Source organism: Mustela nivalis (genome assembly GCF_964662115.1).
Source record: "Mustela nivalis genome assembly, chromosome: 7".
Taxonomy (NCBI): Eukaryota; Metazoa; Chordata; class Mammalia; order Carnivora; family Mustelidae; genus Mustela; species Mustela nivalis.
The window spans coordinates 133,025,531-133,053,194 of NC_139026.1; the positions used below are offsets into that span (position 1 = coordinate 133,025,531).

Sequence of the window (27,664 nt, forward strand, 5' to 3'; positions counted from 1 at the left end):
TTCGGAATTCTACATGGTTTTTAATGTTGTGCTCTTTGTATCATCAGAATAGAAAACATTTGAAGTTCCGAGAGCTGACCTTATTCTTCAGCGTCCAGAAATGAATGTTTTTATGAAACGAGTGTATAAAAGTAATGGATCACCCAGAGACTGGAACACACCACATCAAACCTCCGTTTATATGTACAAAACCTAACACCGGTGAAAAAACATTTTTCTCTCGCGTCAGTAGAATAATTCGATTATCCTTTAATCATTGCCTCAGCATTTTGGTCAAAACTATTTTTATTCTCTTCATAGTATTTTCCCCTTTGAAAGGCAAAGTTTCACTTTTTCCCCCTATGTTAAAATGACTCTATTTTTTTTTTAATCTATTATTACTTATTGGCGATATAAATAATTTTGTGCTTTTCGATGACACCAATGTCATGTTCCAGTTGCTTCATTTCTTCTTCCAGCTTCTGCTTGCGGATCTTCTTTGGGATGGAGTCGATGAACACCGAGAGGGACTGAAACTCCTTCTGCACCCCCTCCCAGTTCTTCTTCAGCCCCTGCAAAGGGGAACGAGAACTGTAAATGCTCAGGTAGCTGCAAAAGTAGTGGAAATGGTTAAAAAAAAAATACAGTGAACAGAAATGTAAATAGGTAAAGGAAACTGATGAAAATAACTTTACAAAATGATATGTATTTATCGAGTCCTTGGCTACAGTAACAGAAAATACGTGCAGAGGCCAAATCCTGTCCTCGATTGTGCGCTCAGTTCCCAGAGGGAGTATTTATTTGCTCTGTTTTTAATGTTACTGTTATTCGTTTTTGCCATTAAATATGCATATGCTGAGTTATGAGTAGTATGAAACTAAGCTCACAGCAAATGCTTCGGTAAAAGCACGTGAGAATCGATGCCCTCCCTTCCCCAAGCAAGACATATTTTTGAATAGGAAGTTATTTCTTATAAAAATTTTAGTTTTTTCCTTTAGAATTTTATAGTTCTGTCGGGAAGGGTATGTGCTATGGTGGGTGCTGTGAATTGTGTAAGACTGATGAATCACAGACCTGTACCCCTGAAACAATACAGGATATGTTAATGAAAAAAAAAAGAATTTTATAGTTTTGAACCATTATCGCCATTCATCAAAAGACCAGATTTGGACTCCCATGGCATGTTTGCTTATATTTGACTAAATGGCGTTGTACAAAATGCCAAAATTCAATGTAACAGGAGATGATCTTTTATGTATTTTTTCAATATATTAGAAAGAATGCTTCATATAGTCAAGGGGTCTATGCTTTCCATTAATGTAAACCAGAAATAACTGAGATGTCATTAAATGTAACACACATGCTAATTCAGTAATGTAGTTAATGCTTTATATTCTCAGAAGCTGACAGATTCAAAATTAGGGATCTCTAAGGAGCAATAAAGGTTCTTTTCATCTGCCTGGTCCCCATTTCTCATCACAGTGCACTAGAGGGTCTCATTGACAAAATGGGCTGAAACCTCTAATCAAATTCAAGCTATGAAACTTTCACAAAATTAACACTTTCTGTTATTCACTATAGGTATACAAATCACTTTATTTACACAAAAACAAAAGGCCACACTGAAAGGTGAATTTCAAATATTGCCTTGGGTCGCCTGTGTGGGTTAAAGCCTCTGCCTTTGGCTCAGGTCATGATCCCAGGACCCTGGGATCTAGCCCCGCATCAGGCTCTCTGCTCAGCGGGGAGCCTGCTTCCCTGCCCCCTGCTCTCTCTCTCTGCCTGCCTCTCTGCCTACTTGTGATTTCCGTCAAAGAAATAAACTAAATCTTCAAATAAATAAATAAATAAAACATTGCCTTGAAAATACGGTGCTTGAAATCCATGACTAGATATTTAGGTGTAAGACAAGATTAGAAGTGTCTTATATAAGAGTATCTTCATAATAAGCCCTCATAGTACAAATTTAATCTTGTAGAAACTTTTGGGAGATGATAAACTTTCAGTGATTTATTCCTGTGCTTAGGTGGGCCATGATGCTAAGGAGAAGGGACACTGTAAAGACCAGGTTGGCTGGGGAAAAGGGCAACAGATTTTGAACACTTACTGAGTGAGACGAAATGAAAGATTGAAGGAAAAGGCAAGGAATGAGGAAAAACGTCCAGGTTACATGTTAAAAAGAGGGGGATGGGTTAGCACAGTTCTTCAGAGTGTATGAGATGTATTCCAAAAAGGCGTCCTCAGAAGAATTCCTTTTTCATAGCCTTTCATTATGAAACAGGAACTATGTGTCCACAGTGCTCCACAGGGGTATGTACCGCAGGGAGGAAATCTATGCATTTATACACTTTCAAATATCAAAGGTTTTTCATAGCTCCTTAAGTGGTATTTCCACATTACTTGTGGTCACAGCAGCTACACTTTTTCTCTGCAGCCTTTATCTTTTAAAGGACAGTTTGCTTTATCTTCCAGTGTGGACAAAAACCTTTGGATCAAAGTCAACAGGCAGGGATGGGAACTAAATGTAACTGATATATTATATTGACATAGTCTCTTTGCTGTTTTTAAGAATTATTTCTGTTATTTCATAAAAAAAAATCTTTTAGTCATTGCAGGAATAGTGATTTTCTTTTTTTCTTAGTTGACTTTTTCTCTTTTGTTTTTTATTTTATTTTTTTTATTGTTATTTTGAGAAAAGCTTCAAATAGGGAGAAGCAGTCATAAAATAAGAAGTGCCTTTGGTTCATGAAGGATCTCATCAGCTTGGGGACCAGGGCAGGGTGGCTCCCCATGCCATCGCCCCGCTCTTTCGACCTCCAGCCTGGTGGGAAGAGAGGGAGGTTGGGGCATTTCTTCTTCCTCTCCCTTGACGCTACCTGGACCTCGTTCTGACTCACGGTGTCTGAAAGCAACACTGCTCAGTAGCCCCCTCTTCCAGGCTCCAGATCTTACCAGGCTCTGGTAACACTGTTTCTTGCCTCTCCCCTTTGAGCCTTGGGTAGTAATGGATTCCCACTGTCCTTAGTCCTGGGGTGCTTCGGAGTTTTTTTGTTGTTGTTGGCTCCCTTAGCCCTGCTTTTCTTTTGTAAAGAGTTCCTTCCTAATTGCCCTTCAGAATCCTGGCTGGTGGTGCCTTGTATTTCCTGCTGGATCTCAGACAAGCTTCCTTTTGTTACTTTCTATGCACGCGTGTACAATGTCATGGGGGAGCACTGGCCTAGGAACTGGCCGATGTGGGTTTTAGTCCCTGTTCGGCTCCTTACTAATTTTGGGACCAAGGGCAAGTGTAAATCAAACTTGAAGTTCACTGATGGTAAAGAGTGCATTTGTCTCACGGACAATAGTATCCCCTGGGCTGGACACAGTGCCTGTTCAAGTGAATGAATAGATAAACAAATAAAGCTTAATATATTTGCATTTTATATCCTCATATGTCCAATGGGAAGTGTGAAATCATTAGACCAGGTGATCCTAGGTATAGGGAGAACATTATTTTATGAAGAATGAGCAGGATGTGGCCTACTCAGGGACATACAACTATATATACTGTCTTATTAGTGCTGTGGGCAGCTCTTACTCAGGTTGGGAAACGTGATAGGGTTTATCAGGACCAGAGCTGATGCCTCCGTTACCATGGTAACTAGAGTACCTGTAATAAGACATATAGGAAGGGTCTGCTATTAGCCTATCAAATCTGCAGTGACCATATTAGGAAACTGAGGGCTGCTTTTCCCCTAGAGCCAAAAAAACACAGAACAGAGGAGCCTTTTCCTTCTGAGGGAAGTTCTTATTCCTCTCTTTTCCTGTGTTGTTTTTTTTTTTAAAGTAGAATATTACATTATATCAGTTTCAGGTATACAACATAATGATTTGATATTCGTATACATTATGGAATAATCAGCATGAGTCTAGCTACCGTGTCACTGTACAAAGATAGAAAATGTTTTTTTCTTGGGATGAAGACTTTTAAGATTCACACTTTCAAATATATGACACAATATTACTGACTAGCGTCATCATGGATATATTACATCCCCAGACTTATTTTATTTTATTTTTTTAAAAGATTTTATTTATGTGTCAGAGAGAGATCACAAGTAGGCAGAGAGGCAGGCAGAGAGAGAGGGGGAAGCAGGCTCCCCGCTGAATGGAGAGCCCGATGTGGGGCTCAATCCCAGGACCCTGAGATCATGACCTGAGCGGACGGCAGAGGCTTACCCCACTGAACCACCCAGGCTTCCCTGTTTACTAGTTCTAAGAAATGTTTGGAGGAGTCTTTATATATAAAATCACATCATCCACAAGTAGGGAGTTTTACTTCTTTTCCAATTTGAATGGCTTTTATTTCTTTTTCCTGCCTAATTGTTCTGTGTAGCACTTCCAGTGCTGTGTTGAATGAAAGTGGTAAGAGTGAGCATCTTGTCTTATTCCTGATCTTAAAGGAAAAGTTCTCAGTTTTTCACTGTTCACATGTTGTTAGCTGTGGGCTTGTCATAGACAGCCTTTATTATGTTGATTTTATCATTAAACTGATGATGAATATTGTCAAATGCTTTTGCTGCGTCTATTGAGATAATCATATGGTTTTTATCCTTCATTTTATTACTATGTTATATCAATATTGATTGATTTATGGATACTGAGCCATCTTTTCATCCCCGGAATAAATCCCACTTGATCATGGTAAATGATATATTTAATGAATTGTTGAAATTGATTTGCTAATATTTTGTGGAGGATTTTGTATGATGTTCAACAGGGATATTTACGTACTATGATTTGCAAGCGTATGTTGTGTCCTTGAATTGTTTTGGTATTAGGGTAATACTGGCCTTGTAAAATGAATTTGGAAGGCTTCCTTCATGTTCAATTTCTTGAAAGAGTTTGAGGAAGATAGAAGTTAAATCTTTGACTGTTTGGTAGAATTTGTCAGTGAAGCCATCTGGCCCTGAACTTTTATTTGTTGGGAGTTTTCTGATTACTGTTTAAATCTACTTACTAGTACTTGGTCTATGCAGATTTTCTACTTCTTCATGATTCAGTCTTGGAAGATTGTATGTTTCTAGGAATTTATCCTTTTCTTTTAGCTATCCAAAATGTTGGCATAGACCTATTCATAGTATTCTTTTATGATCATTTGTATTCCTGTGTTCAGTTGTAATTTTTTCTCTTTCACTTCTGATTTATTTAGGCCCTCTCTCTTTTTTCTTACTGAGCCTAGCTAAAGGTTAATTTAGTTTATCTTTTTAGAGAATCAGCTCTTACTTTCATTGATCTTTTCTAGTCTTTTTAGTTTCTATTTCATTTATTTCCACTCTTTATTATTCCATCTTTATTATTTCCTTCCTTCCAGAACTTTGGACTTCTTTTGTTCCTCTTTTTCTGGTTCCCTTAGGTGTAAAGTTAGATGGTTTGCTTGAGATTTTTGTTGTTATAAAATTCCTTCTTAAACTGTCATCCCATAGATTTTGGTTGTATTTCTATTTTCATTTGCCTGAAAGTATTTTTTTTTAAGATTTTATTTATTTAGGGAGAGAATGTGGAAGCAGGAGGAGAGGCCCAAGGAGAGGGAGACAGAGAATCTCAAGCAGACTACACTGAGCATGGAGCCCGACATAGGGCGTGACCTCACAACCCTGAGATCATGACCTGAGCCAAAACAGAGAGTCAGACACTTAACTGACTGAGCCACTCAGGCACCCCCAAAGTATTTTTTGTATTCTCCCTTGATTTCTTCATTGAGCCATTAGTTGTTCATTAGCATATTGTTTAATCTCCATATGTTTGTGATTTTTCCAGTTTTCTTCTTATATTTGATTTTTAGTTTTATACTGTTTTAAGTGGAAAAGATGCTTGATATGATTTCAGTCTTCTTAAATTTATTGAGACTTGTTTTGTGGCTTAACATATGATCTATCCTGGAGAACGTTCTCAAGAACACTTGAGAAGAATGTGTATTCTGTTTTTGGATGGAATGTTCTGTATCTCTCTGTTAAGTGCGTCTGGTCTAAGGTGTTGTTTAAGGATGAGGTTTCCTTATTGATTTTCTGTCTGGATGATCTATCCACTGGTGGTTTTGTGTTCTTTTTTTTCAGCATTGGTTAGATATAAAAACCTGGCTTTCACAAAAGCATGTACTTTCTATAAATGGTAGATTCAGAGAGGTGGAGTGCAAGAAGGAGAAAGAGCAAGAGAGAAAGGGAGAGAGAGAATGGACCAAAAACCAGTACTCGGAAAATGACATCCAAAGTCCCACCTCCATGTCTGCTAGCCTTCTTGCCTACCTTCTTCCTTTCTTCTTTCCAGCACACCAATATTTAGCCTCCGTGTTTATACTGTGGCACCAAGTTAGGCACAAAGGAGACTGCTGTCAACAAAGAGACACAGTCTTTGCCCTTAGGTCAGTTCTGCTGTCCAGAAGACCCTCTTACTCTGCAGTTTAAGACCAAGCTAAATCCTTCATCAGATACTCTGCCTTAGAACCTGATAAAATGTTCGATCTCTACCTAACACACACACATACACATACACATCTACATATGTGCATATATACATATCACCTCTCCTCCATTATATGATAACATTATCTATAGTAGAATTTTATCTTATGTCCTTTTTAATATCCTTGAGGCTAAGCATGATACTTAATGCAAAACAGGAATTAGTAAATGTTTAATAATGGTTATAACCTTAATAAAATATTAGGAATTTAAACAGCTTACAAATCTATTTTCAACAGAAGTTTATGTGGACAAATTTTTTTTTTCTGTTTTTAAAAGGTCACTAGAAATGACTTTGTAGAAATCTTTCAAAACAACAAAACAAGAATAAAGTACTAGTTTTACCTCTATAAGAGATATCATTGACTATAGAAGAGTACAATTAGGTGCTTAATAAATACTCTCTAATGATATTGTATATGCTTCAGATAAAAGACTTGCAGTAAACACATAAGATCATATATCTCTATGCCTATTTTATTCAAAATAAATAAAATATACTTTTAAAAAACCCTAACACCTGCTTATTTTAAAATTTGGACATTTGGCTTATAGGAAAGAAAAAAAAAAGTTGGCCTAAGAGCAGCTTCAATTATTCTAGAGCTCCATCTAGTGAAAAATATCTATTTTATGGATATTATTTTTGAAAAATCTAGGGACATGACAAGAAAAATAAAAATGCCTTTTGGCTTTACTTACTCATGTTGGCTGAAGCAGAAGGCGGGCTTCATACAACATTTACTACCCCCAGGAAAAAAAGAAGTTCACAAAATTGGAAACAAAATATTATCCAATAATTCCTAATATAACTTTTGCTCTCCCCAAAGAGTCAGTGTACTGCACATTCTCCTCACCATAACCCAAAGAGAGTGTTCTGATTCAAAGTCAAGATGAAGGCTTATAATAGTCATTGATGGGGGATGGACCCTTCTTTCAGAGATGTTCCAAAGTACTACTACCTCTGAATATAAACTACAGAACACTTACCTGCAGAACGGCCTCTCTTTCTTCATCGGACAGCCTTTTCATAGCTGCTTTCCTAAGGTTTTCCTGGATATAATTATCATATTCTTCTTGGGCTTTCTTAACTTCTTCATTTCGCTTACATATATATTCTGGTGTGACGCCATAATCCTTACAAGGATGTTTCAGAAAAAAAATTAATATTCTGAATGCAGTCTTACATACACGCACATATCAACTAATGACTGGGAGAAAAAGAAATGTTACAGATTTTTTGGAGCAAAGCCTTTGCTCCAAACATGACAAATTGACAAAATTCAATGTTTGCTTGTTTGTTTTTCTTTTCCCATTGGGAACTATTTGATTCTTGGTTTTTAAAACCATCTGAATTGTTATTGTGGCTGCTTGTTTTTTCTCTTCTGAATGTTTCCAGCACCTGTTCCTGGCTGATGACTCAGCCCTGGTTTTACCTCTAAGAGTTGGCTTTTCTTTATTTCTTTTAGGTGCTTCAGCTTTTACCTTTAAATATCTTGAATATCTTGAGGTCTCTTTTGCAAGTTCTCCTTACATAAAAGAGGACAAATGCTTCCAAAGTATAGTAAAAAACCAAATACACAACGCACATCTGCTTTAAGTAAAAACACTTGGGACGCTAAGGTTGTTTTTGGAATGCAAAATCCATTTTGAAGTTTCCTGGGCTGCTTACAAGGACTGACAGTGAAACAATCTGCTGTGATTTTTTTTCAGACTAGCTGCTATGCTTGATATCACTGCGTACAGAACTTGAACTATACTATTCCTTGTTTACTTTTCAAAAAATTAGAGAATTTACTTGATGCCAGGTATACTAGTGAATAAGAAAGACAAGGTTTCTGTCCTTATGGAATGTGTATTGTGTGGTGAGAAACTCAACAAAAAATAGAGTATAAAATAATATATGTATCAGTGCTTCAAACTGAAGCAAAGAATAGTAAGGGGAAGAAAGAAATAGGATCTATTTTAGATAAATAAGGAGCTCAGTGAAAAGCTCTCGGAGGAAGCAGCTGTTAGGTGGTAGGATAGTCATTAAAATTATTTGTAAAGCTTCTGGTTCTTCTCCTTCTAGGCAGTTGATGAGACAACACTTTGCCCATCCACTTGAAGTAAGATGTGATCATGTGACCTGACTTGCCCAGTAATAGTGCAAGTAGCCTCTGTCCCTTTTGGGTAGAAGCCTCAAGAATTAATAGATGACTTGCCATGTTCTTTTTCTACTCAGTATAATGATGGGAAATATTTCAGTTTGCCTGGGTCTTGGAATGAGGACAAGAAGAAGAGCTTCCAACCCTTAATGGACATGGAGCATAAGCAAACAATAAAACTTACTTGCTTTTAGCTGCTGAAATTGGGGTTATTTTTTTTTACCAAAGCATAACTTAACCCATCCTGGCTAAAAAAAAAAAAAAGGAGAGTTTGAAATCCTAGCTATAAGTGTGTTCTGGCAAGTTGCAAAACACTCTACAAATAAATTCTAAGTGCACAGTATTCTGGTAAGTTAGAGCAGTGGTAAATAGTCCAATTCATTTCAGGAAACACTGAGGGAAAAACTTCATCACAACTAAGTAGTCACTGATGCTCATAACAATGATTCTGAGTCATCACCAAAACATTAAATTATATTGGGCATATTCTGTTTAATAAGGGGAATAACGTAATATATTTTAGGAAGAAGAAATGTCTTGCACATGGCTAAAAGCTTCAGGGATCTGAAATATTCCCAGTGCTGGACCACTAAGGGCTAATGCATATTCTTAATGTTATAATTACTAATATCCACTCTTTATGGAACTTTTATATTAGGTGCCAGATAGTGTATCAAGTACTTGATAGATTTTATATCATTTAATTTTCACTACAACCCTGTGATAAATCTAGTAACGTGAGAAAGATCACAGAGTTAAGTGGCAGAGACAGAATTTGAGACGAGGTCTCACGTCCGTTGCCGTGGACCTCAGGCAATCATCAGTGCTTCTGTTGGTTTTCACAGATGGTTTCCCATGGCACAAATGCGCACACAATATTTTGCTGGAAACTAAAACACGAGGTTCCTTCACTTTTTAAAAAATAGCATTGCCCTTTAAAGACTTGATCTCTCACTTACCATTAATAGGTTTTATCTTTTTTAAAACTTTATAATTTCCTTCACGTAGGATTTTATTTATTTATTTGAGAGAGAGAGAGAGAGAGAGAGAGAGAGAATGAGCAGGGGAAGGACAGAGGGAGAAGCAGATTCCCGGCTGATCGAGGAGCAGTATGTGGGCTCGAACCCCGGACCCTGAGATCATAACCAGAGCCAAAGGCAGCTGTCCAACTGACTGAGCCACTCAGGTGCCCCAAGTCTTAAAAACGCAGCTCTGATCAGTAGAGAGTAAGCTGAGAAAGTCCTTCATGAGCCCTGAAGGCCCAGCCAGCAACACCAAGAGTCTAATGGGTGCAGAGTGTTTGCATGGCGTGGTAAACAAGCACCGGGAGGCTAACTTAATATTTTTCTGTCTCCATGACAAGTACTCTCAATTTTCTCTTCAGGACAGAAAATTTATTGAAGTGGACAGCTTAGGCAGAAGGCAGCCAGAAGGAGGGGCAGAGCGTGGGCAGTTGGTGGCATAACCAGCAAAGAAGAAGTGTTTTACATCCTAGTGGATAAATAATGGTTTGGAAGTTGCCTTAAAGAGCCAGCCAGAAGAGTGAAAATTTCTGTTTTTCCACCCCCATTGGGACAAGGGCTATGAGAAGCCTTCAGGGCACCCGAGGAAGTATTCATAGAAGCCGGAAATAACTTCATCGCCACGTGCTGCCAACCCTTAGACACCTGCTAAGGTCTCCCGAAAGTGTCTTAGCTTAATGAGTGACAGGAGTTTCGCAGAGAGTAAGTGTACTCTGACAACAGCTGTGAGGTTCCTGTTTTGATTTTGAGCAGGCGTTGGATTCATCATGGTAGATCCTTGGACTACCTCCATGTAAACCCCTCATACAGCACTATTGCAATTTCTGTTTTTCCTCTTCCTTCCTTCCTTTCTTCCTTCTGTCCTTCCTTTCTTTTTTGCCACAGCTTATTGTTATGGATTATCATTCTTTAGGATTTTGCATTCATATTTTACTACATGTGTTCCAAGCAGTTTTACACTGTGTAAGCATACAAAGTAAAATAGGTTTTGCATAAGGTATTTTTGTAAGCTCTTTAAATTTTAAAGATCTTCTATATCTAAACAAACTGAAGGTCCTATAATTTTCAACAATGAAATTGTATGCCTCTCTGGTAAGCACCTTTTCAGATAGAGATGAAGGTCCCAAAAGGATTAGATTATTGTACAGTGCTTTTAAGGTCTGCTTTATTCCAGACACATTCAAGTTGAAATTGTAATGTGACTCATTTACACTACATTGATAGGATGGATGACTCTAAAATCATCTTCCTCTTCATTTTTCCTCATTCTGTTACCAAGATATTATAACCTAATGACTAAATATCAGGACTTTCTGAAAGGTTATTTCTTAGTAATGACTCATAGTAATGACTGTGCTGTTCATGAAATTTCCACCACACTAAAAATTGACATCTTTTAGAGGAAGTTTGCTGTAACTGTTGAATATATTAAAAGCTGAAATTAAAGGAAACAATGAGAGTTTTCCTCTACTGGACTACGTGATGCTATTAATTTCAAATTCTCCATAACTTCCTCACATTAGATTTGGACCAAACACGGGTTGTAGAGGAATAATTTGCCCAGTGAGAATGCTATTACTAATAATATAGATAATCATTTTGAACACCATACTTAAATTATTTGCATTTAAGGTCTCATTACTACATCACAAGGCTACCTTTTTATTGATGTATTTTGGAACTAGTCCAGAGGTTTCAAGATCATGTTTGTCTCCAGTCCTTTTGTCAACATAAATTGGCTTAGGCTTTTTAGCCACTCCCATGATGACATCGGCTGCATTTGTATTTATAAAATTTTTTTCACTCTGTATTCCCATAACTGGATGCTCAGTCCTCAGGGGCACGGGAGGCTTTTTGGGCTCATTCCGATCAAACTTTTTTTCTGTTAAACACAACATTTTCTTGTTAATATTAAATTATAAACATTGCTATTCAATATTATTTATAATATCTTGATATTTTACCACTAGTATATTAGAGGGTTTTTTTTTTAAAGATTTTATTTATTTATTTGACAGAGAGAGACAGCAAGAGAAGGAATACAAGCAGGGCGAGTGGGAGAGGGAGAGGCAGGCTCCCCAGTGAGCAGGGATCCTGAAGCAGGGCTTCATCCCAGGTACCCTGGGATTGTGACCTGAACTGAAGGCAGACACTAAATGACTGAGCCACCCAGAGCCCCCCTAAGAGTTTTATTTATAATATATTCAAGTATTTAGGGGAACATCAGTAATCATAAATGCCCCAAATTAAGCACAACACAATCATTTAGTATATTGAAGAACAATATCCAAGTCTAAGGGGAGAAGACAAGCCCTCCCAATGATCTGCTAGCTAACTAGTATATTTTTACTAGCTAGTGTGAAAATATTTTCTTACAAAGCTATCAATAATGTGTTTAGCTTTTTCATTGAAAAAATTTCAAAAAACTTTAGAAGTCTTTTCTAAAGACTACCAATATTACTAGTAACTTTTTCTTCAGAGGAAAGTTACTATCAAGTCACCAATAAGTCAAACTTGATGAAAGTCCAGGAATTATGGATTTTTTCACTAGAACTCTTATTATCAGGTATGATCATGTAAGAGCTTTGTCCCCAACATCAGCTGAATGAATAAAAATTAGCAACTCAGCTGAAGTTTCCAGTTGGCTCCTCCCTGATTGTTCCTCACTTCCTAAAATTACTACTATCCAGAATTCCTCTTATTTATTTCTCTCTACCACATTGTCTTCATTAGCAGCAGATGAGACTGGCCATTTCTACACAGCCTCTTCAACGTGACCGTTCTGACTCATCTATTTTGATAGAACCACCTCAAAATGGTTTGTAAGAATGCAAAAATGTAAGAGAATTACAATTTATTTCCAAGAACTGAAGGCAGCAGCCATCTTGACAAAACTTTACCCACATCTTCACCCCTCACAATTACTAGGTACTTTGCCTTTCTTCATTGCTGTGCTGTTTGAATTTTTATGAGTTTATGTCACTTTTACTAGCAGGAAAAAAGATATTATTAAATGTCTAAGGACTGGATTAACCTCTTGTTATGAGCTGAATTGTATGCCTCCCAGTATTCATCTGTTGAAGCCCTAACACCAATACCAAACACATTTCTATTTAAGCCACTCAGTCTGTGATGCTTTGTTATGGCAGCCTTAGCAAGCCAACACTTCTGATATTAATTCTACACATCCAGAAATATCATAAAGGAGTTTATCATAAACATCACTAATATTTATTCATTAATTAATGCAATATGTTTTTGTTGAGAATTACTATGTCCCCAGTTAATGCTCCAGGAACTGCAGATGTAGCAATGAACAAGAGACAAGTCCCTGTTCTCGTGGAGTTTACATTATAGGGCAGAAAGAAAAAAATGCATTTTAATATGTAGACTATAATGTATATGTTTGCTTGAATTATATGTGAAATTGTTTACTAACTCTGACCTACCAAAATAGTATCTTCCGATTTATCTATTAATGAGATGTGATGAGCAATGTTAGAAATTGAATGTGGAGTTCCTTTAAAGCCTGGAGCAGAGAATAGGGGCTCCTTGTTACAACCCAAAGAGCTTCCTTCAACCAGATACACTCAACCCAATGAAGCTTGCAAAATCTGTTTGCTTAAAAACCCAGTTACTTATCCTCTTGATACTTACATTGAAAATATTTAGAGACCTAATTATGAATTGACAGTGCATGCAAATGTAAATAGAAGGAAATCTATAGCTTTAGAAATGTATATAAGAGGTAAAGCTGAATTCTAAGAAAATGAGGAAGCAGTTTACAAAGACTGATAATTCGTTCTTAGGTGAGTAAGTAGAGTAAATTACAACCCTTGATTGGTTGTGGTTGTCCACTGGATGGTGCCTATCTTTCCCTTATGTCTATTTAAACATCATCTTTTCTCTCACCCCAGGCATAGGGGTTGGCAATGGGGTAAGCCTTGGAAAATGGGATGAGGATGTCTTTTCACAAGGTATTTGGGAGTTATAATAAATCTGAAAACCAAATGGTTTGTTTTCTTATGGTTATATCAAAGTGGCAATGTCAACACAGCCTTGTTGTCATGCAGACATTCTCGCAATTGAATTTATAGAAATGTTCATGTATCTGTTAAGTATTGTTCAGTGTGCCTAGCAAATTCCCGTCTTCAAAACTATTGCGTTCAAAATGACAGAATATCCAAAAAGAGACTCGAAGTAGCCTTGGTCTATATTACCTTTAACTCATTGGATTCAACTCTTGCAGCAACCGACCTTCTTATTATTCATAAGGACAATATTATTTTGTGGGTTTTTTGTCCTATTATGAGGGGAGAGATAGACTTCTTCCCCTTTCCCTTATTTGATATTTAGGATTTATATAGTTTTGTATTTGTGTTAAATAATGTGCTTAACTCTAGAGAGGATGCATGAGAACCCAAGTAATATCATCGAAATAAACTAATTCCATTTTAAGGTTTTCCAGTGTTCTCAAGTGGTTGTGGGTCACAAAATACCAAGCCTCCCCTCAAGAGAGGTAATAGAGACTTCTGAAAGACATGAATTTATGCAAGAATGTTGTACTTTTTGATTTGCATTTTCCATCTTTCCTGATAATATCCTCATCCTTTGTCATGGCATTATGGGTTATGAGGGAGGATTGTGGGATATAAAATATTGCCATAGGGAGAAGTAGTTCAGTTTTGTCAAAAGGAACATCCTAGCTGGGCTTGAGATGTTGCATTATTTCCTTGATGCTAACTTTGTGAAAGAGAGAGACTAATTTCCCTCCCCTCTCTATTGCCCTAAAACATCAGGAAAGACACACCAGAATGGGAAGAAGATGCTTTCATGCATACATACCTGTCCATTTTCCAGATAGCCCTCTCCCTACTATCTATATACTCTATGACCATGATTAATTACATAATTTGCAAGGCCTAGTTCAAGATGACAACATGGAGCTCCTTAATCAAAAATTAAGAATTTCAAGAGGGCAAAGGCAGAGCATTAAACCAAGCTTCTAAGCACATGGCCCTGTGTGACCGCACACATGCCCAAGAAGCTGGCTTTGTCTCCCAGTCGTTCATGACGGCATCCGCATTACACCGGACTCATGTACTGTCCAAATAGTCTTAGAGATCTGGGAGAGTTAAAGCCCATGCCTGATAGTTGCTTCAACTGGTCTAACAGTTGCAATTCTCTTCTCTTGCAGAAAAGACGAGACGGATTTAGATGCCAGGCTATCTTCTCACTAGAGTTTCAAACTCTTCTTATAATCGTTATTTGTTACTGAAATTGTCTGGCTAGGAACTAAGATGGTGAGGCCTGTGGGGCTGGAGGTGGGGCTTTATTGGATAGTCCAAGCTGTAGGTCAGATGCTTGCACATCAGAGGGAAAGTCTATTCTGGGGACGACTTAGTATTCTCCACCTTCTTTTTCCACTACATTTTCTACTTCTACTTTCTCCTAGAATGCCAGATTCTGTTAAATATGAAGTAAACCTCTCACCTATGAGCATTTAATATTCATTGGCAGTAATATAATTCTAGTTAAATGATCTGTTAGCACATTTAACATTAAAAAAAATGATAAAGGGGCGCCTGGGTGGCTCAGTGGTTTGGGCTGCTGCCTTTGGCTCGGGTCATGATCTCAGGGTCCTGGGATCGAGCCCCGCATCGGGCTCCCTGCTCCGCAGGAAGCCTGCTTCCCTCTCTCTCTCTCTCTCTGCCTGCCTCTCTGCCTACTTGTGATCTCTGTCTGTCAAATAAATAAATAAAATCTTTAAAAAAAAAATGATAAAACCTACGAGGTGGTAGGGTTTTTTCCTTTGAATGTTTCTTCAGGAAATCCTTCGGAGAAGGTACTTCAACTTTTGGTGGTCCCATAGTCTTCATTGCAGTTTTATGTTTTTGCATGTCCTCTTTTACAGATGTCTTAAAAATGGAACTGTACCTAAAGTTAAAAAAAAAAGTTGTAACATTTGTATTTCCAGTAAAAGTGATCTCAAGTTTAAGTTGTACACTTTTAAATATATGTAAGTCTATATTCATTTACAGACAGATGTAAAGTATAATTATCTGAGCCCTGTCTATCAAGCACTATTGATGGAATCTTAGAGAGGTGCCAGGGTCAAGATTATAGTATTTCGTTGTTAACATGTGAACATGTGATGTCACCTCTCCCACTCCTGATATTGGTGCACCGTGTCCTCATTCTCTCTGCTGATCAGTTTAGCTGGGCATTTATTTCACTGACCTTGTTGCTGTGTTTCTCTAACGTTCACATGTTTTCCATTTTAATGATTTCCACACTTATCTTTGTTATTTCTCCTTATTCTGATTTAATTTGCCCTTTTTGTTTTAGTTTCTTAAGGGGCATGTTTAGGTATTTGACTTTAAACTTACTAGTTTTCTAATGGAAATATTTAAAACTGTAGGATTCCCTCCAAGCACTGCTTGATAGCTGCATCCCACAAATCTTGATATGCTTATTCTGTCCTTTTAATTCAGCTCAAAATACTTTTTTAATTCTCTTCTGATATCTTCTTTGACTTAAGAGTTTCTTTAGATGTGTTTTGTTTAGTTTCCAAATATTTGGGGATTTTCCAGATGTCTTTCTGATTTCTAATTAACTTGTTATGGTTAGAGAATGTGTTTTGTACAATTTCAATCCTCTTAAACTTTCTGACCCTTGTATTATGGCACAAAGTATGGTCTATCTTGGTAAATGTTCTATATACACTCAAGAAGAAAGTGTACTGGCTGTTGCTGGCTGGAATGTTCTATAAATATCAATCAGGTCAACCTGGTAGTGTTTTCAAGTGTTCTTTTAATTATGGAGAGATGTTGAAATCTCTGACTACAATTGTGGATTCGTTCTTCTTTTAGTTTTATCAATTGTTCCTTCATATATTTTAAAGCTCTTTTTGTAGGTTCATAACATTTAAAATTATTACATCTTCTTGAACTGACCACTTCATCATTATAAAGTCATGCTATTTATTCCTTTAAAACTCTGTAGTTTAACACATAGACCAGTGGAACAGAGTAGAGAGCCCAGATATGGACCCTCAACTCTATGGTCAATTAATCTTCAACAAAACAGGAAAAAATATACAGTGGAAAAAAGACAGTCTCTTCAATAAATGGTGCTGGGAAAACTGGACAGCTATATGTAGAAGAATGAAACTCGACCATTCTCTTACACCGTACACAAAGATAAACTCAAAATGGATAAAAGACCTCAAGGTGAGACAGGAATCCATCAGAATCCTAGAGGAGAACATAGGCAGTCATATCTTCGATATCAGCCACAGCAACTTCTTTCAAGATATGTCTCCAAAGGCAAAGGAAACAAAAGCGAAAATAAACTTTTGGGACTTCATCAAAATCAAAAGCTTCTGCACAGCAAAGGAAACAGTCAAAAAAACGAAGAGGCAACCCATGGAATGGGAGAAGATATTTGCAAATGACAGTACAGACAAAAGGTTGATATCCAGGATCTATAAAGAACTCCTCAAACTCAACACACACGAAACAGGCAAACATATCAAAAAATGGGAAGAAGATATGAACAGACACTTCTCCAATGAAGACATACAAATGGCTATCAGACACATGAAAAAATGTTCATCATCATTAGCCCTCAGGGAGATTCAAATTAAAACCACATTGAGATATCACCTTACACCAGTTAGAATGGCCAAAATTAACAAAACAGGAAACAACATGTGTTGGAAAGGATGTGGAGAAAGGGGAACCCTCTTACACTGTTGGTGGGAATGCAAGTTGGTGCAGCCTCTTTGGAAAACAGTGTGGAGATTCCTCAAGAAATTAAAAATAGACCTTCCCTATGACCCTGCAATTGCACCCCTGGGTATTGACCCCAAGGATACAGATGTCGTGAAAAGAAGGGCCATCTGTACTCCAATGTTTATAGCAGCAATGGCCACGATCGCCAAACTATGGAAAGAACCAAGATGCCCTTCAACGGACAAATGGATAAGGAAGATGTGGTCCATATACACTATGGAGTATTATGCCTCCATCAGAAAGGATGAATACCCAACTTTTGTAGCAACATGGACGGGGCTGGAAGAGATTATGCTGAGTGAAATAAGTCAAGCAGAGAGAGTCAATTATCATATGGTTTCACTTATTTGTGGAGCATAACAAATATCATGGAGGACAAGGGGTGTTAGAGAGGAGAAGGGAGTTGGGGTAAATTGGAAGGGGAGGTGAATCACGAGAGACTATGGACTCTGAAAAACAATCTGACGGGTTTGAAGTGGCGGGGGAGTGAGAGATTGGGGTACCAGGTGGTGGGTTATTACAGAGGGCACGGATTACATGGAGCACTGGGTGTGGTGAAAAATAATGAATACTGTTTTTCTGAAAATAAATAAATTGAAAAAATTTAAAAAAAGAGAGAGAAAAAAAACACAACTCTGTAGTTTAATATCTACTCTATCTTATATTAATAAAACCACTTCAGCACTCCTTTGCTCTGTGGCAACACAGTGTTTTTCCATTCTTTGACTTTTTACTTATTTTGTGACTTTATTTTTAAAGGTTTTTTTTTCCCCCATGGGGAACACAGAAATTTAATTCTTTCTAAAGAAATCTCTTTTATTTGTTTAGACCATTCATATCTGATGTAATTTTAAAAACACATTTCTGTTTAAATATTCCATCTTGCTATTTATTTTCTACATACCCCTTTGTTCATTCTTCCTCTTTTTATTTTGTCTTATTTTTTACTTTTGTTTGATTTTATTTTGTGGACTTTCTAAGGTTTTACAATATACATGTTTAATTTACCAAAGCCTACCTTCAAGTAACATTATACCATGTCACATGCAGTATAAGAACCATACAAAAGAATATTTGCATTTACCCCCCACCTTTCTCCCACTGTTATATTTTACTTCAATGTGTTATAAGACTCATAATTCATTGTGATTATTTTCCCTGTAAAAAGCTAATTACATTTTAAATAAATTTAAAGAGAAAAAATAATTTCTAATGTTTACCATATTATTTCCCATTTCCGGTGTTCTTTATTTCATTGTGTAAATCCAAATTTCCAATTAATATTTACATGTGCATTAAGCACCTTGTAAGTTCTGTCTTCCATTGTTTCTGATGAGATATTTGCTATCTTTATTTTTCTGTATGTGATGTTTCTTTTTCCTTTGGCTGCTTTTGAGGTTTTTCTCTATTTTACTGGTTCTAAGAAATTTGATTGCAATATCCCTTGGTATGGTCTTCTCCTCCACCTCCTCCTTCTCCTTTTTCTTCTTTCTGCTTGGGGCTCATTGTGATTCTTGTATTTGTGGATTTGGAAATTTCATTAACTTTGTCAAATTTTAGCCATTATTCAAATATGTTTCTGTTTACTCATCTCTCTCCTCTCCTGCAAATCTAATTATACTTATGTCAGGCTGTTGGATATTGTCTGCAACTCATTATTCACTGTTTTCCTTTTCACTGTTTTCCTTTTCAGTTTTTTTCTTTTATTTTGTATTGTTCTAATTCAACAATATTTTCTTCAGTGTTTTAGCTACTGTTAATCCCATCCATTGGACCATTTTCATTTTAGAAGTGGTATCCTTTATGGTTCAGTTTTGGTCTTTTTTTTTTTTTTTTTTGTCTTTTTTTATCCTTCCCTTTCTCTCTGTATCTTGCTCATGTTTTCCTCTATCTTTTTGAATACATGGAGAATATTTAAAATAGTTTTCTTTAGGTTATGCATTATATTTCTGGGTCCAGAAGAGCTTTGAGTCTAGTTCTAATTTGGCTCCACTACTGAGGCAATATACTTTTGAGCGCACTACTCAATGCCCTGTGCCTTAGGAGGTGTTTCCACTTTGGCTGGTGGGAACTCAAACTTTATCTGACTCTACTACCTTCTGTTGGTTATTTCTCTGACCTCCATAGTTTCATTGCATACATGTACTGTCAACCAAGACTTCAGAAAAATCTTCTTGTATATTTCTATAGCTCTCTCTCTCTCGCTCTCTCTCTTTCTCTTCAGTTCTCTCCTCTCTGGTACTTTGTATCTCAGTGCTGTGAATTCTACATGCCTTGATTTCCCCAGACTCTGAACTCTGTCTCCTTTAACTCAAGGAACTGCTGGATTTTGTTTAAATTCTTCTTCCCTGGACTTTGGCCTGGAAACTCTCTAAGAAGATTGTTGGGCAATTGTGAGGCTTGTCTCTCTTCTCTTAGAGATGACTGCTTTGTGCTGCCTATTGTCCATTGTCTGAAAAGTATTGTTTTACACTTTTCCCCCCCTAGTGTTTTAGTTGTTCAAGGTGAGAGGGTAAATTCCATATTTGATTGGAAGCAGAAGTTCAGCTATACCACTTTTAACAACTTATTCTCTTCTAACTTAATGTTGATAAATTTGTTTGGAGAAACATTGAATTATTTCTTGCTTTTAAAGACCTTTCCTCAATCTTGAGTTCAATGGATAGGGATTAATTATGGTGTAAACTGAATGAGTTTATTAGATACCTTCAGAAAATAATGTTCAATCCAAGCTTGTGCCTTAAATTTCATTGCAAGTTGGAACTGGCAGATATTACCTCTTGATTAATAAAATTATTCTCCTTATAGTAAGAAAAGAGTGTGTATACTCTCAGCTCTTTTTAATTTTCAATCTTGTGATTCAGTACATTATTTTGTGAGCTGAAATCTTGCCTGTTTGTTACACAAAACAATACACATTATGCTATTTGAGTAATTTTTTACTTTTCCAAATTACAAAAATAGAAAAAAAGATGGAAACTAATAGACTTTTCCTCTATCTCATCAATCCATTTTCCAAATAAATTGAGTTTTCTATATTTCTATTTATGTATGAAATATAACTTGATTTTTAAAACTTAACATGATCTCTTTCTATATTTGGCCATGTAAAGTTTCTTTTCTTTACAAGAGATGAAAAGAAGTGTTATTATTATGGAAGTATGCAAAGACTGGACAGCCAAATTAAAAATCTGAATAACAATTTCTAACACTAGTTATAAAACTCTGAGACCATATATTGGCACAATGGATATTTTAACATAGACTTTCATTATGCTAAAAGCAAAGACTTAGAGGTGCCTGGGTGGCTCAGTGGGTTAAGCCTTCACCTTTGGCTCAGGTCATGGTCTCAGGTTCCTGAGACTGAGCCTCGCGTCGGACCTCTCTGCCCAGCTGGAGCCTGCTTCCCTCTCTCTCTCTCTGCCTGCCTCTCTGCCTACTTGTGATCTCTCTGTCAAATAAATAAATAAAATCTTTAAAAAAAAAAAAAAGCAAAGACTTTGGAATATTTTTTACATTCTTTGGAATATAAGTTCATTTTAAAGGACTACTGCTTTCTCCAATTGAATTATTGGCTACAAATTGTCAGCAAAGTAGATAAGAATCTCAAGAGAAAATGACTCTGTCATCCTAGATTTCATAATAGCCAAGATTGCTTAGCAAAGTTAGATACATAACTAGACTTTAAACAAAGAGATGTTGCAAAGCCTCAGAAGATGTAGATTCAACAGTATGGAAATTGAATAAAAGGAAGGATAGTCCAAAGAGAATGAGGAGCTCTGAAAATGAAATTCTAACTACGTGTCATAGTTAACATCAATGAAAACCAAAAAGCCTTAAAAAAACAGCCAACTAGTGGGTGCTTACACATTAAATATTCCTATTTTTAAAAACCATGCATCAATGGTGAGTCTGACATCAATTTTGGAAAGCATCTAAAAATCTGTAGAGAAGCAATGACTAAATGAGCAATATGAAGTTTCATGTCACTGAAATGAACATCATTTTAAAAAAAGATTATGTGACTCATAAATCAGTCAAGTACCTTAGAAATAATATACATCTTTATGTTAGCAAAGCCTCTTATCCTTACTGATAAGGTAGAGACATAGGAATTGATTAATGGATGCATATGGATGACTGATTATACCCTCAAAACCAGGATTGCTGTCAGCCTAAAAAATAGGGGTCTAGTAGCCTACTAAAGTGCCAAGTACTTGTCCTGTTCAATGGCAGATGGAGATATAAAAGACATACTTGCTAGATTTGCAAATGTCACAGAGCTGGGAAGGATGGTTGAGAGAATATACAAAAGACTCAAAGTTCAAAATGGTGTCCATAGATAACAATGAATTTAGATCAAAAACAATCAGTTACATTAATTATAGTATGGTAGAGACCGACCTTAGTCATAATTCATGTGGAAATTTCAATGTGAGGCAATGACAGGGAAATGAATGTCAAAATGTTAATGAGTGTATTAATAAAAGTGTTGTGCTGCAAGGGAAGAGATAATGGTGCCATGGGCTGTCCAGTACATACATGGAATATTATCTTAAATAAAAGGGAAAGACAGAATGATTGGAGACATCAAGTAACTGGAGCCATCAATAGAAGGGTGACAAATTTGGTGAGTATCTTGGAAACCATCTCATGCATCACGAGCAACTGAAATTTTGAAAATGGATTCATGGCTTCCCATTGACTTTAAAACACTGTTATATCTTGAGTTCCAGCTCATTAAGCTCAACTAAAAGAGGATGCCCTTCACCCCATTTTCATTACATATATCCATTTCCTAAGTTCTCATTTAGTTATCTGCATCTCTCATTAGGGTTTCCAATAATATATGATTTTATTGTTAGTCCAAATGTTAATGTTTATACTGTAGTGTCCCAAGGAGACTGTAACGTCTGAGGTGTGGGAGATCACAATGCAGTCAGTTTTTGAGGGATGCACCTCTTTGTGAAAGCTGGACAGTCATCTTGCTAATCTTGCAAAGAGCTGCAGTGAGCTTTTTTTTGAAGCTGAATTTGTAACTCAGTAAAGCAAATAAGTCTTGCAGGTTAATACATTTCTTTTTAATGATTAATTCTTACTATTAGTAAGGGGATTGGGTCAGCGCAAATAGTGTGGTGAGAGGAAGGTGTTGAATGTGTTATGTTCTTTTTTTAATATATTGGTAGTTTATATATTGGTGGTTTTATTTATTGGTGGTCTAATTATCAAATTAAAACCTTTTCAGGGTCATTGTAGTGTAGGTTGTTCTGGATAGTCTCACTCTAACAAACAGAGTTCTTTGGCACCACATTTGGATGCCTTCTATTCCCTTCACCTGAGTTCCTTTTTCCTACTTATTCCTTCAGAGTCAACCATGGAGTTTGTGCTGTCACTTCCAACATTTGCCAAGACATTCTCCAAGAGCAATGTTATACACATAATAGGGCCTCAGTTACTGCTTGCCAAATGAATAAAGATTGTGCCTATGAAATTTCTTGAAAAAATTACTTAGATATAGTAAAGGCACATCTTTTTAATTTACCAGTGAACAAAACACATATCTAATAAAATTTCTTAACGTTCAAATTCAGTACTGTATAGAAAATACAACCTACCAGTGGTTACACAAAGGAGGAGATTTATCTAGTACAACATACAGGAATTTTTGACCAAAAATTCATTCAGCAATAGTTAATTTGCATCCTCCTCATAAACTCTGCAATGCCATCACATTTTACTTTACATTCCTCTTTCCGTGCTCAATTTGATTTCGAGAAGCTAACGGAAAATAATACAGGTACTACTCTTGTTAAAACTAGACTCTTGGGCTTGAAATGGAAGGATTTGCCCACCTGATGATGTTATGCACCCCGAGTAATTACTCAAAGGAAACAAGAGATTATGTGGATCATTTAGTTCGTTTTACATGTCAGAAAACAATTGAAATTTTATTCATTATTCCCAAACCAATGGGTTTCAGAGCATGCTTTTTATCCTACTGCTCTTTCAATGTGGTTTTGACCTGCATCAGCAAAAGAACAAGGTAAAAAAAAAAAAAAAAAAGCAAATATTTCAAGTACTAGGAGGAATAAGATTTTCTGCACTAGCTACGTTCTTTCCTCCCCATAGATTTACATAAGTTCTAAACCCCTACACAGGAGAGTAACTGAGATATTTACTTTAGGGTTAACTTTGTGAAATAATGGGAAAATTAAGGGGTCCTAATACCTAGGTAAAAATTTTAACTCAATTACGTATTTTGGAGACTCCACCCATCTACTCTTCCTTCTATCCAGCTATCCGATCTGGAAAAGAACTTAAAAGCTTTTCTGTTTTGTTTTACCAATCGAAAAACTGAGCTTCAGAAACAAATAAGAATTTATACTTGACAATCATCTCAGAAACAAGTAACTACTATCCCTTTAGAGAGGAAGCGGTAGTGTAGAGAGAAATAAAACAACGAACTCCTGAAACCAAGTAACAAGTATCCTAGCAGAGGATAATATAAATGATTTTTTTTCTTTTCAACAGCAACAAGAAATTTTACGTCATTTTATATACTACGTCATGTACGAACAATTAGAAAATTACAAAACAATTACATATTGTATTAATAGGTGTCCAGGGTAATAAAATGGCCCTCTCTGTGAATTGTGAGATGTGAAATACCTAGATTTTGCAGCCACTTCCTTATGAAGATGACACCAGAGACTACTTCACTGAGACAGAAATTTATGTTATTTTTCAACGTCATATGAAGCTCAGTTAATCCTGAAATGGCATAATTATTCCCTATTCTTGTTTCAGGTGATAATCGTTGCTTATCCACATACCTAGGAGGCTGGGGAGGCTCCTTCCAGTCAATGGGTATGAGGTTATAAATGCTTTCAGAAAAGCAAGTTGTATCCATGGCCACCAAAATGACTGCTTAAAAATATTTTTTCTCCCTATACCAATCTCTCTCTTTCTTCACTGTTACCCCTTTCCTTCCCTACTTTTGTCTTCTCACAGAACTAAGGTTTCTCTCTTTCACCTAATTCCCCTTTGACCTCTTCTTAGCAGCTCTCTCTTGAGAAGAAAACAGCCCTTCTAATTCTCGCAGGGTTGCTTAGCGTTGTTGACGGCGTGGTTGCCTTGGAAACAGTTGCTAGGCTACGGGGAAGTGGAAGGCAGCACGGTTTCCTCTCTTCCCCCTGCAGTTTTTCTGCTGGAGTTCAATATGGAAACCACTGTTTATTTGTGCCTTTGGGAATAATAAGTTGAATGGCATCCTCCTAAAAACATCGCGCGTTTCTATCTCTGCATATTTGGAGAGACACATAGACCCCACGAGAGACAGTACGGAAGTGCCGCGGGGACGCACGCGTCACACAATAAGGCTCTTGTGCGCAAGCGCCAATCCCGGGGGAGGCGGGGCGAGCCGCTGAGGCCTCCCTGACGCTAGGACTCTGTGGAGAGCTGGACCGGGTGAGGAGGAGCCTGAGGAGCACGGCGGATTCTGGTAGGTGGAGCGGGGACTGAGAGTCACGTGGCCGGTGTGGGGTTGCTCGGCGCGTGGGTGTGGCGGCGGGCGCGCAGGCCTTCACTGACGCAGGCGCAGTGGCCGGGGCGCGGGGTTGGGGGCGGGCCAGGCCTAGGGAATGCTTTGGCCCGGGGCTGTGGGTGAGCGTGGGTGAGCCCCTGAGGTGTGGCCCTGCGTCCTGAGGCGGCACTGGCGGCTCCTGGACGCTCCTCCCCAATTTCTTTCCTTTACCCCGTCTTCCCAGTGTGATTTTCTGGGTGAGTGATTTGAGGAGAAAGAACGGGTAAACTGTAGAAAACGGTCCGTTCCCATTGCATGCCTTTCCCCCACCTCGTTCCTGCCCGCCCGCTGCTCCGTTGTCATCTCAACCGTGTCTGCGCTCATTTCCCCGCTGCTTCTGCCCCGAGCTGTCGGGAGCTCGCCGCGCGGCCCCGCTCGCCACCTGTGGGAGTGCGCGCCCACGCACGCCCCCGCCGTCCGCCGGGTCCGCCCCGTGCACCTGTCGCGCCGCGGTCCTCCCCTCGCCCTCCTCCCTTCGCCCTCCTCCCCTCGCCCTCCCTCGTTCTCCGGTTCTCCGCTCTCAGCCGCGTGTTCCTCGTGGTCAGGCCCCTCCTCTTAGCTCTTTATCCACAGACTTGTGGCCTTGAGGCTTTTTAAATAAGCAGCCGAAACTAGGAGAAACCTCTTAAAGGGACCCTGGATTTGGGTCCATGTTTATGGTGTCCCTTTCTGAAAATTGCCTTCTCGGAAGCGGTTTTGTTCCGTTTTGAACCGTCTGCTCGTCCCCTGTACCTATTTATGCACGTATGGCCGCCGAAAGCCTGTGCCCCATCCCGAGTCTCTAAAAGACATTTTGGCAATATTTGGGAAAGAGGAATTGGCCCAAACGAGCCTTACAGAGGCCACTGCCCAAAGGGGATAGAGGTGGTTTAAGATAAAAACCAACACCAGCTTTGGTCGTCTCACTGCCAGGGTGCTCCGTGGAGAGAGAAAAACAGTAGGATGGCTTCATTAACCTTTTAGCTTCTACTTAAAAGGCTGTGCAGAATGCGAGGGTCCTTACCATCTGGGGCTCTTAGCCAATGTCATTAAATAAGAATAAATTTAGTTTTTTCTTAACCAGTTGGTAAGATTTTTATTTTTATCCCAGACTTTGAGCATTTTATTTCAGATGAATGGCACGTTGGAGATGGTGTTCCTGGTCTTCACATCAGATCTTACTTTTCAAAACATTTTTTAATGTATATACCACTTTGTCATTTTCCTTTCCCTTTTGACTAGTTTATGTTTTGGGGAGGTATTTTGTTTTTGCTTAACATGTATAGAGGAAGATTTTCTTTATACATGCTAAGATTTGAACTAAGGACTCATAATGATAATACCGTTTACCTAGTGGCCAACGCTTATACATATTCTCATGAAGAATAAACATTTTGGGACGTTTCATATTAATCAGTTCCTAAAAGAGCCAGTAAGGGCAAAGCATGATTTCTCCAATTAGTAAGTCCCAACCAACCTCAGCTGGTCTTGACTTTATGGCGTTACTGAATACAGTAATTTCACTGTTGTCAGTATATTTATTGTGGTTTTAAAAATACCAATTTATGATCTCCTCCCTATGGTAAATTTAGTTCCCAGTCATGATGAAGTTGTTAAATCATTTAGAAAGGAACTTTTTTCCTTCGATACCTGATCTATAATTCTGCTTGCCTTTTGAAAGCATGTTTACAAAAATATATTTCTAATTTTTATAATTCCCTTAAAATGACAGTACTGTTCAAGGAAATGTCTATGTCCAGTATGCCCACAGGGAATTAGTATTGGTATACTGACAGAGATCACGAACTTTTTCTGGAAAGGGCTTGGCAATAAATATTTTAGGCCTTTGCAGGCCAAATGGTTTTGGTCAAAACTGCTCAGCTCTACTGTTGTGGATCAAGAGCAGCCAAAGACAATACAGAACAGGTGAACAAATAAGTAAGCAAAGTTGTGTTCTCATGAAACTTAATTTACAAAAAGGGTGGTTATAATTTTGCAGAGATTTGGCCTGTGGTTTTGCACAGACCCCTGCTATAAATGGTTGTACGTACAAGTTAGAGTGTTTTGCTTGGGATTAATTCTCATTTACTTAGATGAATAAAATGAGATTAGGTAGGAATAGTAAAAAGACAACTAGGAGGAAAACTAACCCTGAATAAGAGATATTCTTTATAATGTATTTTTAAGTTAGAGAATTAAAAAGGGTACTTAAAAAGTCTTTTGAATTAAATACTCAAGACCATTAGGAGGATCTCTAATAGCAAAAGGCGAGCAACAGGAAAGACTTAATCAGCTTTGACACTAAGATAGGGGAAAAGATGAGTGATAAACTTGGAAACTCTACCTTTGATTGTAAGATCCCTCTGATTACAACAGGACACTGGAGTCTGTGGTTCCTCTTCACATAGCTGACTGACCAAAAGGCGTGTTGAGAAGATTTTTGCTTAATAGTCCAGAGCAGCAGAACTTTACCTCCCCTGGTTAGTTTATGTCCTAGGAAATTTGCATTTTTTATTATGTATTGGAAAACAATATATCGCTGTCAAAATAGTCATTTTTAAGAATTTTTAAAAATATATCAGCAAATCTTCATAAGATAATGGACTAGATTTAGTCATTCTTCTGAGAAATTTAGATTGCATTAATATAGGGTGACAAGCAT

At 37.6% G+C, this 27,664-nt stretch overlaps 2 protein-coding genes and 1 long non-coding RNA gene across 12 annotated transcripts in view; 2 read left to right on the forward strand and 1 right to left on the reverse strand.

The window, feature by feature from the left end:
- The window catches only part of LOC309869525, a 29,121-nt gene extending 28,590 nt beyond the window's left edge, over positions 1-531 (forward strand). For all 7 annotated transcript variants that reach the window (XR_014314227.1, XR_014314228.1, XR_014314230.1 and 4 more), the window contains exon 5: positions 48-531. This is a non-coding gene — a long non-coding RNA (uncharacterized lncRNA). The remainder of the gene's footprint in view (positions 1-47) is intronic.
- ENKUR (enkurin, TRPC channel interacting protein) lies at positions 1-26,179 on the reverse strand. 3 transcript variants are annotated; one of them, XM_082740859.1, is made up of 5 exons: positions 25,294-26,179; positions 15,437-15,576; positions 11,304-11,527; positions 7,467-7,613; positions 1-551 (listed from the first exon to the last, which is right to left on the reverse strand). In XM_082740859.1, exons 2-5 carry the CDS (start codon positions 15,543-15,545, stop codon positions 378-380), a joined length of 654 nt encoding a protein of 217 aa, XP_082596985.1. In that variant the 5' UTR covers positions 15,546-15,576; positions 25,294-26,179; the 3' UTR covers positions 1-377. The 3 variants fall into 3 exon arrangements, with proteins under 3 accessions (XP_082596985.1, XP_082596983.1, XP_082596984.1); XM_082740857.1 differs by lacking the exon at positions 25,294-26,179 and adding an exon at positions 24,275-24,784 and having other exon boundaries at positions 15,437-15,582; XM_082740858.1 differs by lacking the exons at positions 1-551; positions 25,294-26,179 and adding exons at positions 5,406-6,346; positions 24,275-24,784 and having other exon boundaries at positions 15,437-15,582.
- The window catches only part of THNSL1 (threonine synthase like 1), a 12,987-nt gene continuing 10,168 nt past the window's right edge, over positions 24,846-27,664 (forward strand). Inside the window, exon 1 of one of the 2 annotated variants that reach the window (XM_082740853.1) lies at positions 24,846-24,942. The gene's annotated coding sequence lies outside the window, so the exon portion shown is untranslated. Of the gene's footprint in view, positions 24,943-24,976; positions 25,221-27,664 lie in introns of those variants that run through there. The other variant, XM_082740852.1, reaches the window with a different exon arrangement.

Bases quoted from the DNA above. Each gene is read 5' to 3' on its own strand.
- ENKUR (XM_082740857.1), bottom strand. From the start codon at position 24,351: ATGGATACAACTTGCTTTTCTGAAAGCATTTATAACCTCATACCCATT. The intron at 11,528-15,436 runs GTAGGTTTTATC...TGTGTTTAACAG, and splicing joins GGAAAAAACCCTACCACCTC to AAAAAAAGTTTGATCGGAAT. The intron at 552-7,466 runs GTAAGTGTTCTG...TCCCCTTTGCAG, and splicing joins AAAGAGAGGCCGTTCTGCAG to GGGCTGAAGAAGAACTGGGA.